The sequence below is a fragment of the Anser anser genome (assembly GCF_964211835.1).
Source record: "Anser anser genome assembly, chromosome: 6".
Classification (NCBI taxonomy): Eukaryota; Metazoa; Chordata; class Aves; order Anseriformes; family Anatidae; genus Anser; species Anser anser.
This window is the reverse complement of record NC_139726.1, coordinates 14435711-14450577: the sequence shown is the minus strand read 5'-3', so window position 1 is coordinate 14450577 and position 14867 is coordinate 14435711. Positions and strand designations below refer to the sequence as shown.

The 14867-nt window shown below is 43.3% G+C and overlaps 1 protein-coding gene and 1 long non-coding RNA gene across 5 annotated transcripts in view; both read left to right on the top strand.

Annotated features, from left to right (window-relative positions):
* The window catches only part of TFCP2L1 (transcription factor CP2 like 1), a 37807-nt gene extending 30617 nt beyond the window's left edge, over positions 1–7190 (top strand). The window contains exons 14-15 of the mRNA XM_083840620.1: positions 388–439; positions 869–7190. Coding sequence (XP_083696746.1) covers positions 388–439; positions 869–906 — 90 coding nt within the window. The 3' untranslated portion in view covers positions 907–7190. The remainder of the gene's footprint in view (positions 1–387; positions 440–868) is intronic.
* Positions 7191–9647: 2457 nt separating this feature from the next.
* LOC310901299 overlaps positions 9648–14867 on the top strand; it is a 41686-nt gene continuing 36466 nt past the window's right edge. For all 4 annotated transcript variants that reach the window (XR_014585719.1, XR_014585720.1, XR_014585721.1 and 1 more), the window contains exon 1: positions 9648–12857. This is a non-coding gene — a long non-coding RNA (uncharacterized lncRNA). The remainder of the gene's footprint in view (positions 12858–14867) is intronic.

The window sequence follows — 14867 nt, the reverse complement described above, 5'->3', positions numbered from 1 at the left end:
AGGAGAGGGTCTATGTTTATCCAGCCTAAAACGGAGTTGTGCCATTCAAGTCAACTAAGAGCATAATCTGTAATAAAGTAGCTAGAGTGTTGTAAGAACTTGCAGGATCAAGAGTTGCAAAGAGGGTGGGTAAAATGCTGAACAAGCCAGATCAGTTCCAGGCAAGCACTTCAGTATAAGTTTCTCTTAAGCACATTAGTAGCTGTAAGGACCCTGATTAATCATTCATGTACTTTTAATGATCTGTGGGCAGGGTTACTGAGAAGTATGTAGGACTAGACACCAGAATTTGATAACTTTTCTTTAAAGGCAATACTGACACTGAAAGAATCTTAAATTAAGTTGCTAAAAACATTTTGTGTTGGCTTTTTTTCTTCTACCCTTCAGATGGTTCAGAACTTCCAAGATGAATCTTGTTTTGTTATCAGCACATTAAAAGGTAAGTATTGCTGCTCCTATTACATGTTTCTAAAGATATTTTTCTCCTTTCAACGGGATTAAACTTTATCACAAACTCAGTGCTGGTATCCTGAAGAGGAAACTAATCCAATTTGATGTAAGTCAAGAAGTTGCATCAAATTACTGATTGATCTATGTTTTTTTCTGTTACACTGTTATAAAACTTACATGATTACTCAAATACCACTGCCATAAATGAGCAGAAGGCCTTCTAGTAAAATGATAAAAGATTACAATGTTGTATTTTTTTTTATAAATGTTTTGACCTAGATGTTCAACATTGATTGTCATGAATGGGTTGTGGAACAAGAGTGCAAACTAGTGAAAACTACCTAAGAAAACCTGGATTTATTTGTTTGTGTTGTTTTCTAAAAGCAATGAAAAAATGCTTTGCGTTTCTTTATTACAGCTGAAAGCAATGATGGCTACCACATCATTTTAAAATGACCGTGCTGCACAGAAAGACTTTAACAGCCTAAAATTTAGTGCCTCACTGAGATTGCTACAATCTTGACTGGAAACATGAAGAACCTTCTGGATAAAATGCTCCTATGAACTAAGAATTACCAAACAGCTTAAAGAAAAACTTGCTTTTACAGATACACATTTTTTTCTTTGAAGCTGGAGTTAAGAACACCCTCAAAGCTTGTACATGTTTCTTCCTTCCTCCCTTCCTCTCTTCCTCTCCAGTCTTAAAAATTGTTGAGGTTTCTGCTTACTGCTTAGAAACATCTGCCTTGTACTAAAGGGAAATGAAAGATAAACAAAAACCAATTCTCTAGACCCCTCATGGTTGGGTGAATTGTTTTATTTACAGTTCTGAGTGTTTCTTGCTTTCAACACACACCCTGTTGCTGATGGACATAGGCTCCCTGTGGCTCCTCTTTTACTCTTTGAGGTGGAGGGCTTGGGGCTAAATCCAGGAGCAGATTGAGCAACGCAGACGATGGATTTGGTGCCCAGTCCCCATCCATAGTGTCAACCCTGGAAGCCTGCAATTAGCTGCTTCCCATTTGTAGATGTGCTTGAAGTCCCAAGACCTTAGTCTGACCCGACAGAGCTTCTTTAATGCTTATCCAACAGAACAATTTTTGCAGGGTTCAAGGGAGGACAGGCAACCTAAAGCAAGCTGTTCAGTACTGTATTATATCTTTAGCTTTAGAGTAGTCTCCTTGCATGGAGTATAAAAGGGTTTTCGGAGGAAATGTTTTGAACATTGAAGGCCATATAGAGCTCATGACAAATTCATATCGCAGATTTATTCTACTCTACAAAGTGTTAATTAACTGCTGTCTTTACTGTAACTGGGAATTACGTTTTGTGATCTTGGTGAGTAACAGGAGGAGGAAATCATTAAAGTAAGTAAAGCTGAGTTTAGATTGAGCCCAGGTAATGGATCATCTTAGTTGCTGCTTCTTATGTTCTTGCTGTTTCACTCTGGACTCCTGTTTCAAATATCCTCAACTACAGTTAACCCCCACACCCCTCCCCAGGTCTCTTGGGATGCCATCCAGGCTCCATGAAGCTGAAAAAGTGGTTTTCAGTGATGTCAAAGGCAAACTGGATCACACCCTTCTTGCATGGATGGATGATTTTGGCAGCTAATTAATAAGGCTGTCTCCCAAACTGAATGGCTATCTAGCATCAAATTCTTCTGCTTGAACATTTCATTTCTCCCTGAATTGAGACAGAAAACTGAAATACCAACATTTTCCTGGAATGGAAATTTTTTGAAAAAAAAAAACAGAGAAATTGTCAGTTGGAAAACGCTGAATAAAACGTTCTAGCGTTTTGGAATGGAAACGTTTAATTAAATCCATTTGACCCTTAAAGCAGCATCAGTTTTAGCTACTGTCGCAGACCTCAGAAATTACCATTAAAGTGCCTTGTGCGCCATGTCTCCCCTGGGGCCGAGCTCCTTGGCTGGATGTCAGATCCCATGGTGCACTTACCATGGGTTAGTCAAAGGGGGAGTGCGTCATGAAGGCTGGAGGGCTGCCCAGGAGCCCAGCCTTCTGGGAAAGGGGGATGTGCAGACCGTGAATTAGAGCTCCCAGCTGACACCGGAGGAATTCGGACAGACGTGGACTGATAATTTTTCTGACAAAAACGATGTGTTTCAAGTTTTCCCAGCAGAAATAAAGAGCAAAGTACTGAGAAAAGCATTTTTTTTCACTAAAAGCATGAACTTTTGTGCAAACCCCCCACTACCAAAAAAAAAAACAAAAAACACCCATCCCCACAATTTTTTTTTAAACCAAAAATAATACTAGAATAGAAAAACTGTGTTACAATGGGAAAACCTTCAGCCAACTCATCTAATTGACTAACATTGCATACTTAGGCATGATCTTGCACAACTGGCTGTCCTGGATGCTCTGTGAATCGTAGCATTTATCCAAAAGAGACTTTCATGCTTTGGGACATGGCAGTTCCACCCTGTGAAGTGAAGGAGCTTGAGGCTGCTTGGTTGAGGATCAGGTTGTGTAGGTGAGAAAAGTTGTGAGTAGTCTCTTGGAGTGAGGTGGTGCCAAACAGAGAGGCTGGGGGTAGCTTTGGGGGAAGAAATGCCTTTTTGGAAGATGGGAAATGCCATCTTTCTGAGGAAGATGAGGCCACATGAAACTTGACCCTGCCTTGAAGTGAAAGTGCCACTGAAGGGGAGCCTGTGACTGACCAAAACCTTTATTTCTGGTCAAACACTGGAACCAGGCTTCCTATAGATGTAGTTGATGCCTCATGCCTGTCAGTGTTCAAGAGACTTTTGGACAATGCCCTCACTAATATGCTTTAACTTTTGGTTAGCCCTGAAGTGGTCAGGAACTTGGACCTGATGATCGTTGAAGGTCCTTTCCAGCGGAACCGTTCTGTTTTCACACCCAGACTGAGCTGTTCTTGCTGCCCTTTGTGGCACTCAGGAACTTTGTAAGTCCCAAGGCAGGTCATGGTGGAAGGTGGACTCCTTCCCTGTAACCACCCTCTCAGCTCAAAACTCCCCAAAAGATGGGAGGGCAGGCTTCCCTTCCTCCTGCAGCTACTTGCCACCAAGCACTGTAGGCACTGCCGAGCTACATCCATGTTTCCCTTGTGTCCCTTTTGTGTCGCTGCACTCTGAGGAAAATTAAGTACATAAATGGCAGAAGTTAAGGTTATTGGCCTAGGCTGAACGATGTCGTAGAGGTTTATTCTGCCTGAGAGGCAGCTGTGTCACCCCCTGGCTCTGCGGCCTGCTTGTCAGGGGGCAATGGGGCGTCCCCCGGCCCCAGTTGTGGCCCCGCAGTTCCAGTTAACTTCCGAAATGGGGAAGAGTCCAGCTTTGTTTGTGAATAGGTGGGACCTACATGCCACTGTGTGCCAGGAGCTGCTGTCTGGTTTCTCTTGCGGAAAATGCTGTGGAAGATGTACATTGGCTACACTTTTTCATGCCATTTTGTAATATTGGCCCGATACTGTGTATCTGGCATTGCTGCTGTTGGCATACAACTGAGAGAGGTGGATCTGGCTCGAGGAGAGGGATTTAAATTGGAGTTGCCAGATATAGTCAGTACCTGATCCACTTACACGTGATAGCCCTGCAATTCAGGGGGACAGCAATAGTGAAACACAGCAGTGCAAAGGAAGGATAGAGGCAGCTTTGCTGTCATGGTTAGGGACTAAGAACTGTTTGCTTATTTTTATGAACTAAAACTCGTTCTTGGTTATTTTAGAAACAAATCATGCCCATAAGGAAGTACATGCAGAAGTCCTAATGCTATTTCTGTAATGCTTGATTAATTTTCAACAAAAATAACTCTGTTAGGGCTTTGTTATATTTAGATTTTTAAAATCAAGTAATTTTATATTGATATAGGGATGAATCTGACATTATATCTTGCTCTCCTTTCTATGCTGTAAGAAGGTATACCAGAGTACACAATCATGTAGATTATAAATATTGTTCTACGAGGTAGGCTCTACAGTTTTAATCTATGTTAGCTTGTTTGTTGAGCTGTATAACTGTAATGTGTATGTAAGGCTAACGCCTACTTGACAGAGTAGTTCTAGTCCTTGTTGAACCTCTGTAGTCCCAACAGAAATTTGGAGGCTCATCCTCAAGTAGCATACACACCCATGAACATCTAGACACAGCTAGCTGGGTGTCTGGAAGAATGACAAGTTACTTCTGCTTGTCTCTGGCTGCTCGAAAAATGCATTGCCCCCTTTTCCCCTGTTGCATGATGCTGTGTAACCAACAGGTTGTTGTGTGTGGGCAAACTGACTGTGAACCACTGTGGCTGAGAAGGAGCGCTTGTGGTGGCATTGGTCAGAGCAATGTTAGTGTGAGACTGTGCTGCAGACAAACCTTCCTCTCTGCCTCGCAAAACACAAAAGCAGCCCGTTGGCCTAGTGAAGATGGTGAGTTTGTCTGTACAGAAACCAGGTGAAGCCTTCAGATGTTAGGGCTTTACTTCAGATGAGTGGCTTGTCTCACCTGTGTAAGTGGCAGGTGATTACCTGATTGCTTAGGCTGTCCCTGTGATTACAGAGGGTCTGGCATCCCTGGAGAAACCCATTCACCCTATTTGAAAATCTGACAGCCTCCAGAAGGAAGCTTTTCATTCTTCAAGAATAAAGGAAGCACAAATGAGTAATCTGGGCTAGATGTCTAAGTTCTAGACAGACTAAAGGCAAGGGAGATAAGCAGCTCCTGCCCCCTGCCATGTGAATGTCCCAGAGGTATCTTGCATTTACACTACTCTTAAGTGCCTGTTACATTTTGTGTCTTTTTTCTTCTTTCTTTCTTTCTTTCTATTTTTTTTTTAAGTAACAAATGAAACCTTCTGTTCAAAGTAATTTAAATTAGACTTTTTTTATCTCTGCATGTTAAATTTGTAGGACAGACCTTTATCAGCTCTGGGTTTTAGGAGTCTTAACTAAGCCTTACTTAAGTAGTGTGGTACCCCAAACTGTCATCATGCATAGAACCTACAAGTAAAAGTGGTCTTTCTGGGGATGAAATGGCAGGAGAATTGTTACATGATTAAAAGCCGTATGACTCCAAGCAGTGCTGCAAAGCCTAAGCCTGGGTTCTTACCAGATCCATACTGGCTCTTTGGAATTATTTCACTGATTGTTACATTTTCTCTGAAAACTAAGTAAATTGATACAGATCAGTTAGTACAACTGTGACAATGGTCTGAGAACCCTTAGAAATGCCCGTTGTATGCCATTTCAGGGCAGAGGAGGAAGGGCACAAATAATCTGGTGATAGAAATTTGTGCCATGTGCCTGAGGTGGTAGGACTGGTGTTTGTAAAATTAATGCTCCTGTTCTTTCAGCGCCCTGCTTGGTTAATTGGCTAAAACCTAAATAATAGTCCAATCTGGAAAACACTGAAATTCTTATCGTCTTGGTGTGAAATTTAATGGACAGAACTTTCAGGAATTGCAGGTGGTAAAAGGATTCTTGCAATTAAGAAGTCCTGAATGGCACTCTCCTTATAATGTAACATATACATATTTATGCATATATATATATATACACATACATACTGTACTGTATCAACACATATATGTGCTGAGTACTTGTGTCCTTTGGCTTTAATTGGTACTCTGCTTTGTTTAATTGCATTTCAGTGTAAAGAACTCTTGTTGGTCAAGCTTTGAAACCCAGTTATTCCTTGAGCAGAAATGTAAAAGTCCATAATAGCAGCTCTAGGTGATTTGGAGATGGTACACTTGGAGTGATGTAAATTTGATGAATTTCTGCAGTATAAATTCCAGGCCTTGGTGAAGATGAGTATATTCTTGCACTAGCACTGCAGCTCTATAGTGCAGCTTCTGAAAATAAGTTAAAGAGAAATAGATGGCTCAAAGCTTTGTAAATTAGTGAGAGCTACTCCCTAAGCTGAACAGCCATATGGTGAATTTCCTAGCTTGATGTTGTATTGCTTAAGCATTGGCTGTAATTCTAGCAATCATCTGGTGGATGACTGGGACAGGTTTTTTTTGTCTCTGTTTTTGTTTTTGACTGTTCTCAGAGAAATACTTGTATTCAGACTGTAGCTTGTCTTTCTCCTCCAATTATTAAATGGTTTTACTTTATGCTAGTAGTACAGATATTTTCTTAAGATTATAATCTGCTTGACAGCACAGGGTACTCAAAGTGGGGAGTGTGTGTTTGGTGTTGATCATAGCTACTGTAGGTGAATAGCAGAAGGCAGACTGGAGGTGTATGCTAACATCCTTGTCTCTCTTTTAAAAAGGGGTTAAGCTGGTGCCTAGTTTTTTGTGCATTTCCGATTTGTACTTTTTTTTTCCTCCTTTTTTGGACATTCCCTCAAAATTCTTCTGCTCCCTGTGGGGGGATGCGTTGGTAAGCAGCTGGTGTGCCTAACTTTTCCTTAAGTAGCCTGCTGTTTTTCCAGTTTGCTTGGGGTGAGCGTTTATCTTTCAAAGGGCTATGGGAGTTACCTCTCTTCACTGACAATGCAGCCATTCGAGATGGGCGATGCTGACCCTGAAGTTGGCGTGATGGGCGAGGGCGAGTGGAGGTGGGTAGATTGGAGGCTGAGGCGTACCAGTTGTGAGTAAATACTGCCACACTTTTTGTCTTTTTGTTTGTTCGTTTTTTTGTACATGAATTAAAAAAAAAAAGCATATTTTGCACTGGCTATTGTACTGTTGTGCAGAAGAAATCTGTATCTAGAATCTGTGCTCCAGTCAAAATGCAAATAAACCTGTTTGTAAGAAGTGTGTGTTTCATCTCTGCATTGCTTGGCATGGATGGGTGCAGGAGAGCAGCGCATCGGCAGCTGTAAGGTGCTGAGTGCCCTCTCAGAATCGGCGGGAGTGCAGTTTGCAAAGTGCTGGTGCGAGAATGTCAGCAATAGCCAAATGTCCTGCAGCCATACTCTTCTCATTGGGACTGAATTCATTTCTCAGCAACACAATGCAGAGAGCAGATCGCGTTTAACCTGAGTCCGGGCATGGGGAGAAGTGCCTAATTCTTACTGAAGCAGCAACAGAGAGAACACAAACTGGGTTAGGCAGCAGCTGGCTGTGGGCTTGCTAAGCTGAGGACACAGGCATTTCAGAGCCTGGTGTTTGGTGACAGGAGAGATGAGCAAAATGTCCTTCCTGATAGCAATGCTCTGTGCTGTTCAGTAGCTGTTAGATATGCTGGAGAAGAGGCAGTGAGGTCTGGACATGAAGCATTCCCAGAGGTTTGGCTGTAAGCATTTCAGCATCCTCTAAGGGCAAGGCATACCTCTAATAATACACACATTCAAGAGATGGAGACAGATGTCCTCTGTCTCCAGCTGGAGAAGATGGAGCCCACCTGGCAAATGTTATCTTCCAGCAGCCAAACTTGGCATTAAGGTAAAGGAGTGCGAATGGATATTCTACCACATCAGGGTGCTTCTTAATCTTGATTAGCACTTTCTGCAGATGGTTTAAAAGTGAGCTGCTTTGCTCAAGATCTATTTGACTTCAAGAGCAATTTTGGCTCCTTTATTTTGCTGGAATATTTGAATCACAAAGCTAGAAAATGTAGCATGTGCCTCTGTGTAGTGTAAGTTCATATGCAAAGTGTAACAGCAAAGACAATGTTTCTAGAGGCAGGTGGATGAGTATTTTTCAGGGGGGCTATCTCCTGCAGGGGCTGTCCCCAGGGATTGTGGGATGATGGAGGTGAATCCCTCCCTGACACCCCATGTGAGGTGCACCTGAGGATTGCACACATCAGCTGCTGGCATGGGTGCTTCCAGCTGAGCTCCATGCAAAATGGTCCCTCTTCTATAAGCTTGACCTGTGTGCTGGCAGGCATTGCTAAATGCAAAAATGGTCAGAGGATTGTTTATCTAGAATTGCCTGATAGAGGGACTTTAATAGCAGAGAAAGAGGTAACGCTGCACATTTTAATTACTGTGGTACAGAGAGCAATAGAGAAGCTTATAAGGAAAAGATCTCCTTGGGAATGCACTCAGAAGTCAGCGGCAGCCGTGATTATGGTTGGACAGGAGCTGAAAAGAGCTGGTCATGAGTGAGGAGAGCCAAGGCCTAACACTGGAGCTGCTGAGCCAAAGCTGTGGCCTAATTTCATATAAATCTTCAACAGCAAGCAAACATTTCAGAATTAGTTTTCCAATTTATGAAACAATGCAGTCTTTCAGTGAAAAGAATTAGTCACAACTATGGAGCAGGTAGGAAAATACCTTCCCTCACGCTCGTTTGGTGAAAGAAGCTGAATGCTACTTGAGCTGGGTAGGAAAGATTTGACCCTGCAATGATTTATTTATTTTTAGTATATTACAACAAAGATTAGTTGTCCCACATTGGTCAAACTAGCATTTCTGATGAACAAAAGCTGCTCAGCTCCCCAGAGAAGCATGGCCAGGTGTGGCAGGGGAGCCTCTGTGCTTTGGGATGCACCAACCTCTCCTGTTTCAGGAAGGAACTGAGGTGCCAAGTGCTACGATGAACCTAGGGAAGCAGGACAGGCTGTAGTGTCCTGGCTTTCACACACACTAAAAATCACAACCAACCAAAAAACCCCACCAAGTCTCTTCTCCCATTTCATGGAGAGTGGTGATGTGACTCAGGCATAAGTGTGAATTACACTCGATATTACACTATGCAGGTAAGTTATAGCAGTAAATAAAATCTATTTGGGGGTCTGTTGAGTAAGGACAACAGACAGCTGGAAAAAACACGCCGTGTTTTACATAAAGCAAAATGAAGCAATAAAAGACGGTATACCACCACCCTGGATAAGGTCCCCCAGGTGCCAGTTCAGCTATGTCCTTATGTTGGGACTTTTAAATTAGCATCTGCTTGCTTACTACTGTGGGTGTAGAGGCACAGGGCCCTCATTCCTCCATTTTCCTCTGAGGATGCCGGGTAGATATGTTAAAAGGGCTGCTTATTGTGAATATATTTATTATTTATATATACACTTTTTTTGTTTCTTTTGCAGTATATTCTTAATCCTAAAATATTCCTGTTGCAAACAGTGCTGCTATCCATTTTGCAGCTTAGAAAAGCCTCAGTTCTGATTTCACTGATAACAAGTTCTAAGCAAGTATAACACATCTGGAAGAAAGATTTGATTAGCAGGTACCCAAAATTAACCAAGAATATTAGCGACTGAGAAATCATTTTCCAAGGGTGAAAATTCTGTGAAATGATGAAGCTCTGACTATGCTTTAGAGAGGAGAGGTGCTAGAAACATGTAAGATGGCCTCGAGCAAATGCAACACCAGGAGGAACTTCTTCACGAAAGCGTTATCAAAGCTTAGCATCTCCCAGAAGGAAGAATTTCTGGAAGGCTGGCAGCACTTTGGGAATTAAGATCTCCATGACATCACCTAATAGTTTAACCCGTGGGAGGAAAATCAGGGAAAAGTTGAGTGAAAAACGAGCGTGTGACTTTCTGCAGGAAGAAAAGAGTGGCTGAGGCTGCGTGGCCACAGCAACCAAGGGAAGGAAAGCTCAGCGCGAAAGCATGGAGACTGCATACATTAAGCCAAGTGCATGCTCTGACACAGCTGTCCTGAGGACAAAGAACATTGTCCCGGGCAAAAAAATTATTCCAGAACCGCCCACAGTTTCCTGTTTCCAACATATTTACCTCATTTCATGGTGGGGCCTATGTGGCCACAACTTTTGTTTCCTGAGGCAGCCATATTTGCGTACTCTCACATGTGTGGCCTGAAAGCCCAAGTGAGAGCATGGGGACAAATTTGGTGACTGCTGAAGTTAACTAGTGGGGAAAGGAAAAGGCATTCTGCCTTGCTTTTTAAAAAGCTTTGGCCTCCTGGCTCTGCTGACCCCTGCCATACTTGCAGAAGAGGCATTCCTGTTGCCAAATAAATACGCACACTTCTGTGTCACTGATCAAAAACACGTGTCCCCCTCTTGAGCACCTTGCTTAGCAGCACAACCTACTGACAGCCTGCTCAGGAGGACACCTTGCTCAGCAGCTGTTTAAACGAACAAATTGACTCCACAGGTTTGGTAACAAAGGCAGGGAGGAGAGTTTTGTGTTACTGGCCTCCTCTGCTTAGCTTGGGTGCTTGGACATAGGGAACCCAAGCCTCCCAGTTAGGCCCTTCTTACTGGTTTCTGGAAGACACAGTGTCTCTACATGGACAACACAGCCCACTTCATGATACCAGCATTAAGTGGTGGATGAAGATGGGTGGTGGGATTGTTCCACAGAGTCTTGTCTTTGGGCACATTTTAAATGATCAGTCAACAAACTGTTTTGGATGCTGCTTCTTTACTCCCATCTTCCCCCAAACTAGTAACTGCTTGCTCTATTCCAGGATTGTTTGGAGAGTGGGTTAAGCCAGCTGCTGGGTTAAGGATGTCCTTGCTCATGCAAAGTCATGACAGAGTAGCTGTTCTGCTTCATGATGGTAGCAAATGTGCCCCCAAATTATTGTGGGGTTGTCTATCAATGTTCATGGTGGATAATTATCTGGCTTGACCTTGAAGACTATCCATGATGGGGAGTTCACATGTGGGGACATGCATGTTATTGCAGCAGTAGGAGTAGGGCTGGGGTGTTGTATTCCTGTTTTATATAACCCTGTGTGGACTGGAGCAGAATCCCAGTAATGGTCTCCAAGGTTTGCCAAGGCAAATTCAAGCAATTAGTTGACAGCCACCATTAGCTGACAGTCACTATGGCAAGGAAGCAACTTACCTTTCACCTAAACCCCAGCATGAATCACTTTTAACACCACAAGGACAAAGTGGCAACAAGCTGTTGACTCACTTCAAAATTCATTTGCCAGAAATGACTCAGTAAGCAACCTGTGAGAAAAAAAGAGCATCGATCCTCCTGTGTTGTTTCTGAGGCAGCATGATGCCCGTCGTGCAGAGCAGAAGCCACAGGGAGCTGCATGGAGTCCGAGGGAGGGGAACCATCGCAGTCCTGCCCGACACACACAGCTGAGCAGGGTCCTGCTGTGTCCTACGTGTGTGATGCAATTTTGGTCTTTTTTTTTCCCCCCCCACTTTCCAATTCTTGATACAACAGTTGAATTTTTGATCTAATTCTGATGATTATGGTCACATACTGGACAGCTACATAAGCAAAGCACTTGAGAAAACAATTACTTTAATTCCTGGAGACCCCCCACTTTAAAACAATGAAACATTTTTTCCTCTCCTTCAAACACCACCAAGTAGCATTAAACCATTTCCTTTCAGGCTCTCACCCCCACAGGTGATGTCTCTCTTGTTCTCTGTCAGTGAAGAAGTCCTTTAAAAACACAGTTAAATGCAAAGCCGATGAGCCCCAGGGGTGCAAAGACAAGGAGCAGGAGCCCAAACTGAGAACATGTCCTTCAGCAATGTCTGTGTTCACCAGGGCTCAGTGGCCATAGAGGAGAGTTAGCCAAATTGCCCAGGTCCACCAGGGCCCATGGGAAGAGTCCATCAGCAGGAGGGAAGGGCCATCAGGGGCCCTTTTAAACATGCTTTTAAAATGAAATCCCCATGACACTGCAGCATTGCAGAACTCAGATAACCCCAAATGAGCAGACTCGTGATAAAGTTATGACCGGTTGCCACCCATCCCAGTTGAATGAATATGGGGATATGTACGGAGAAGAGCTCAGGTGTGGAATAAGAGATAATAAATATAAAAGGCATGCATTAAAAAAAAATAAAAATCTTATTTAACACTCAGTAAGCACAGGAAGAATGGCAAGACCTTAAACTCCATCATGTTTATCACTGCACTCATGTGCATCACTGAGTTAATAATTGACTTAAATATACTGATCCATTGTGACAGTACATGTGTTGTCTGCAGCGTCTATTCAGGGTGTGTCCCTATGCATAGGACAATTTTTAACTTAATTCTTTTTGTGGAGATTTATAGCTGGAGCCAGGATGGACAATTAAGTAAAAAATTAACAGGACATTTTGGTAGACAGGAATACAAGGACATTAAACCCCATCACAGCATTGCTCTGAACCCCCGAGTCTGAGTCACATCCCTGGGGTCCCTTCTCAGCACCTTTGCCTGTCACCATCAGCAGGTGCCAGGTGGGCTGAGGGCAGGGAAGCCTCTTGTTAGTAAGTTTTGGGGAAGAAAATGATGGCCCTTAGTTAAGAATGACACTTTTCTCCCTACACTTGACACATGTGGCTTTTTGGGGAGGTCTTGGAAGGAAGCCAGGGCTGGAAATCCCTTGTGATTGCAAACAAGCTGGCAGGTGCCCCTGGGAGTTCTAATTCAGGTTAGTTTAGGTTAAATCAGGTTGGTCTGTGCTGAGGTCAGCCTTGCTGCTATGGAGATAGAGCTCTCCCTGCACAAGGTCAGGAGACCAGGCTTGGTAAACCCAGATGCCCTCCCTTCCTAGGTGGCTGCAGGGGCAGTAGTGCTGGGCCCCAGCCCAGGTGAGTGGCTGAATTTGTGTGATGTTAACTGCTGGTGTGTATTGCACTTTGTGCTGGGCTTTACTATGCTCCTTAAAAGTCTGTCCCAGGTGTACTAGGGTCTCAATGTGGAATTCCCTATTGCTTTCCTTTTCTCCCAATTCTAGCAGCATTTTCTCTGCCTCTCTGTCTTTCTCCCTCTCCTCTCATTTCCTTGGGGGTAGGTAGTACCTGGTCTGTGCTGGCTGTCCTACAAGGATTTGGCTCTATAGCAATTCATGCTGCTTCCTTAGAAATTAAATTAATGGCTTAGTTTGGGGAAGTTTTGTGATGGGAACCTCTAGTGATTGTGATAGCCTTCTTCTAGTGAGTGATGTTTCACGTGCTCTTTCTGCCTTGTCCCTTAAGGGTCTGTGTGACCTGAGGTTTTGCCTATCCGGTTACATAAATGAGACAACTTCTGGGTGATTCAGAGCAAAAAGTGGTCACACAAGCGAATAGCTTTCAGACCCCAAACCATAAAGCCAAAGTCTTGGGGTATCCAGTGGCATTGCCTACTGCTCCGTGCTATGTTGGCCCCTCCCGATGTGGTTCACCTGTGGGTCTTTGATCTATTACCAGCCCAGTGCAGGTTGTGTGGTGCTTTGTAGTGGTGGGAAAGGCACAAGGATGAAACTAAACTAATTACAGGCTGGTGATTTTGCACTTAATTACTCCTGAAAACTGGCAATATGGATGAAACTTGCTCCCAGTCTTAATATCAGGTTTCGCTGTCTTGCCAGATTGTATGACTGACGTCAACCTGTGATTGTAACAAAGGCTATAAAATCATAGACTTGTAAAATAATTTAGGGTGGAAGGAATCTCTGGAAGTGACCTGGTCCAGATGTTGCTGAAAGCAGGGCCAGTCCAGAAGCTGCTCGGCATCCTGCAGGGTCAGCAAGGGGAAGCCTGCGGCCAGTGCTAGCCAGGATATCTGTCCAGAGATCATAATGCTCCATTTTTGCCTCAGATAATGTATTAATGCACCCACTAAGAAAAGCTTTTGTCTTTCCCGTGTTGGGTGGGAGGAAAGTAAAATAACACAAGCATGCCAAGCCATAATTAGCTTTCAGTTCATCCATGAAGAATTACTATTTAAAAAATGAATTGGGGACTATTTGTTTACTTAATAATTTTTCCCAGCAAATAAAAAAAATATAACTTGACAACCACTTTCTACTAAGCCAGGCAGTTCTTGTGGAGATATGGCTGCCAACTAATATTATAACTTGTCACAATGGAACCGAACGCATATTAATTGCAAATACAGATCTCCAGTTTAACTCATAGTGCTGCTTCGCAGTGAGGTGGGATTGTCGGTGCTCAGGTGGGCTTTAAGCTGGGGTGAAGCTGCAGCGTGGATGCCTTCTGCCCTGCGTGTGCTGTGGTACAAGGTAGTGTCTGCTCTGTTTTGAGCAAGCCATGCTGTGAGTGCGTTAAGTGTTTAAGCTAGGATCTTGTGCAATCTGGTGCATGTAAATTTCCAGCTCTGCTCACTTGCTTTGGTGTCCCATGTAACCCAGCTCTGAGGAGCTGCATTAATTCACCTTTTCATGTATATGGTAAAACACACAGTCAAAGGAGAAATGGCAGCAGAGCTGGTGGATAAGAGAAATCAACACTTAAGTTACAGGCTTGAAGTCAATTAAAATGCAAGACTTCTCTTTGGTGCGTTTTAATTTGAAGAGAGAGGCTACAATAGGCAGGACTCAGTCATGAAGTCACAAGGACTTCCAAGGAGCTGCATGCAGGAATAAACCTGAGCAGCTGTGTTGGAGTGAGGACTTAAATGTCCTTTAGTTATTCTGAGGCCTTTTAGATAGGAAACACTTTGTTCCACCTTAGTCCAGAGGCCCCGAGCTAGTGCATTGAGCATCTGGTCCGTTGGCACAGAAATAATGTCAACATCTTCTCTTCTGAAATACTTAGTAAACAGCTTGTTTTCCAAAATGTGTAAATAATAACGTTGTATAGCTTTTCTTTTTCCCC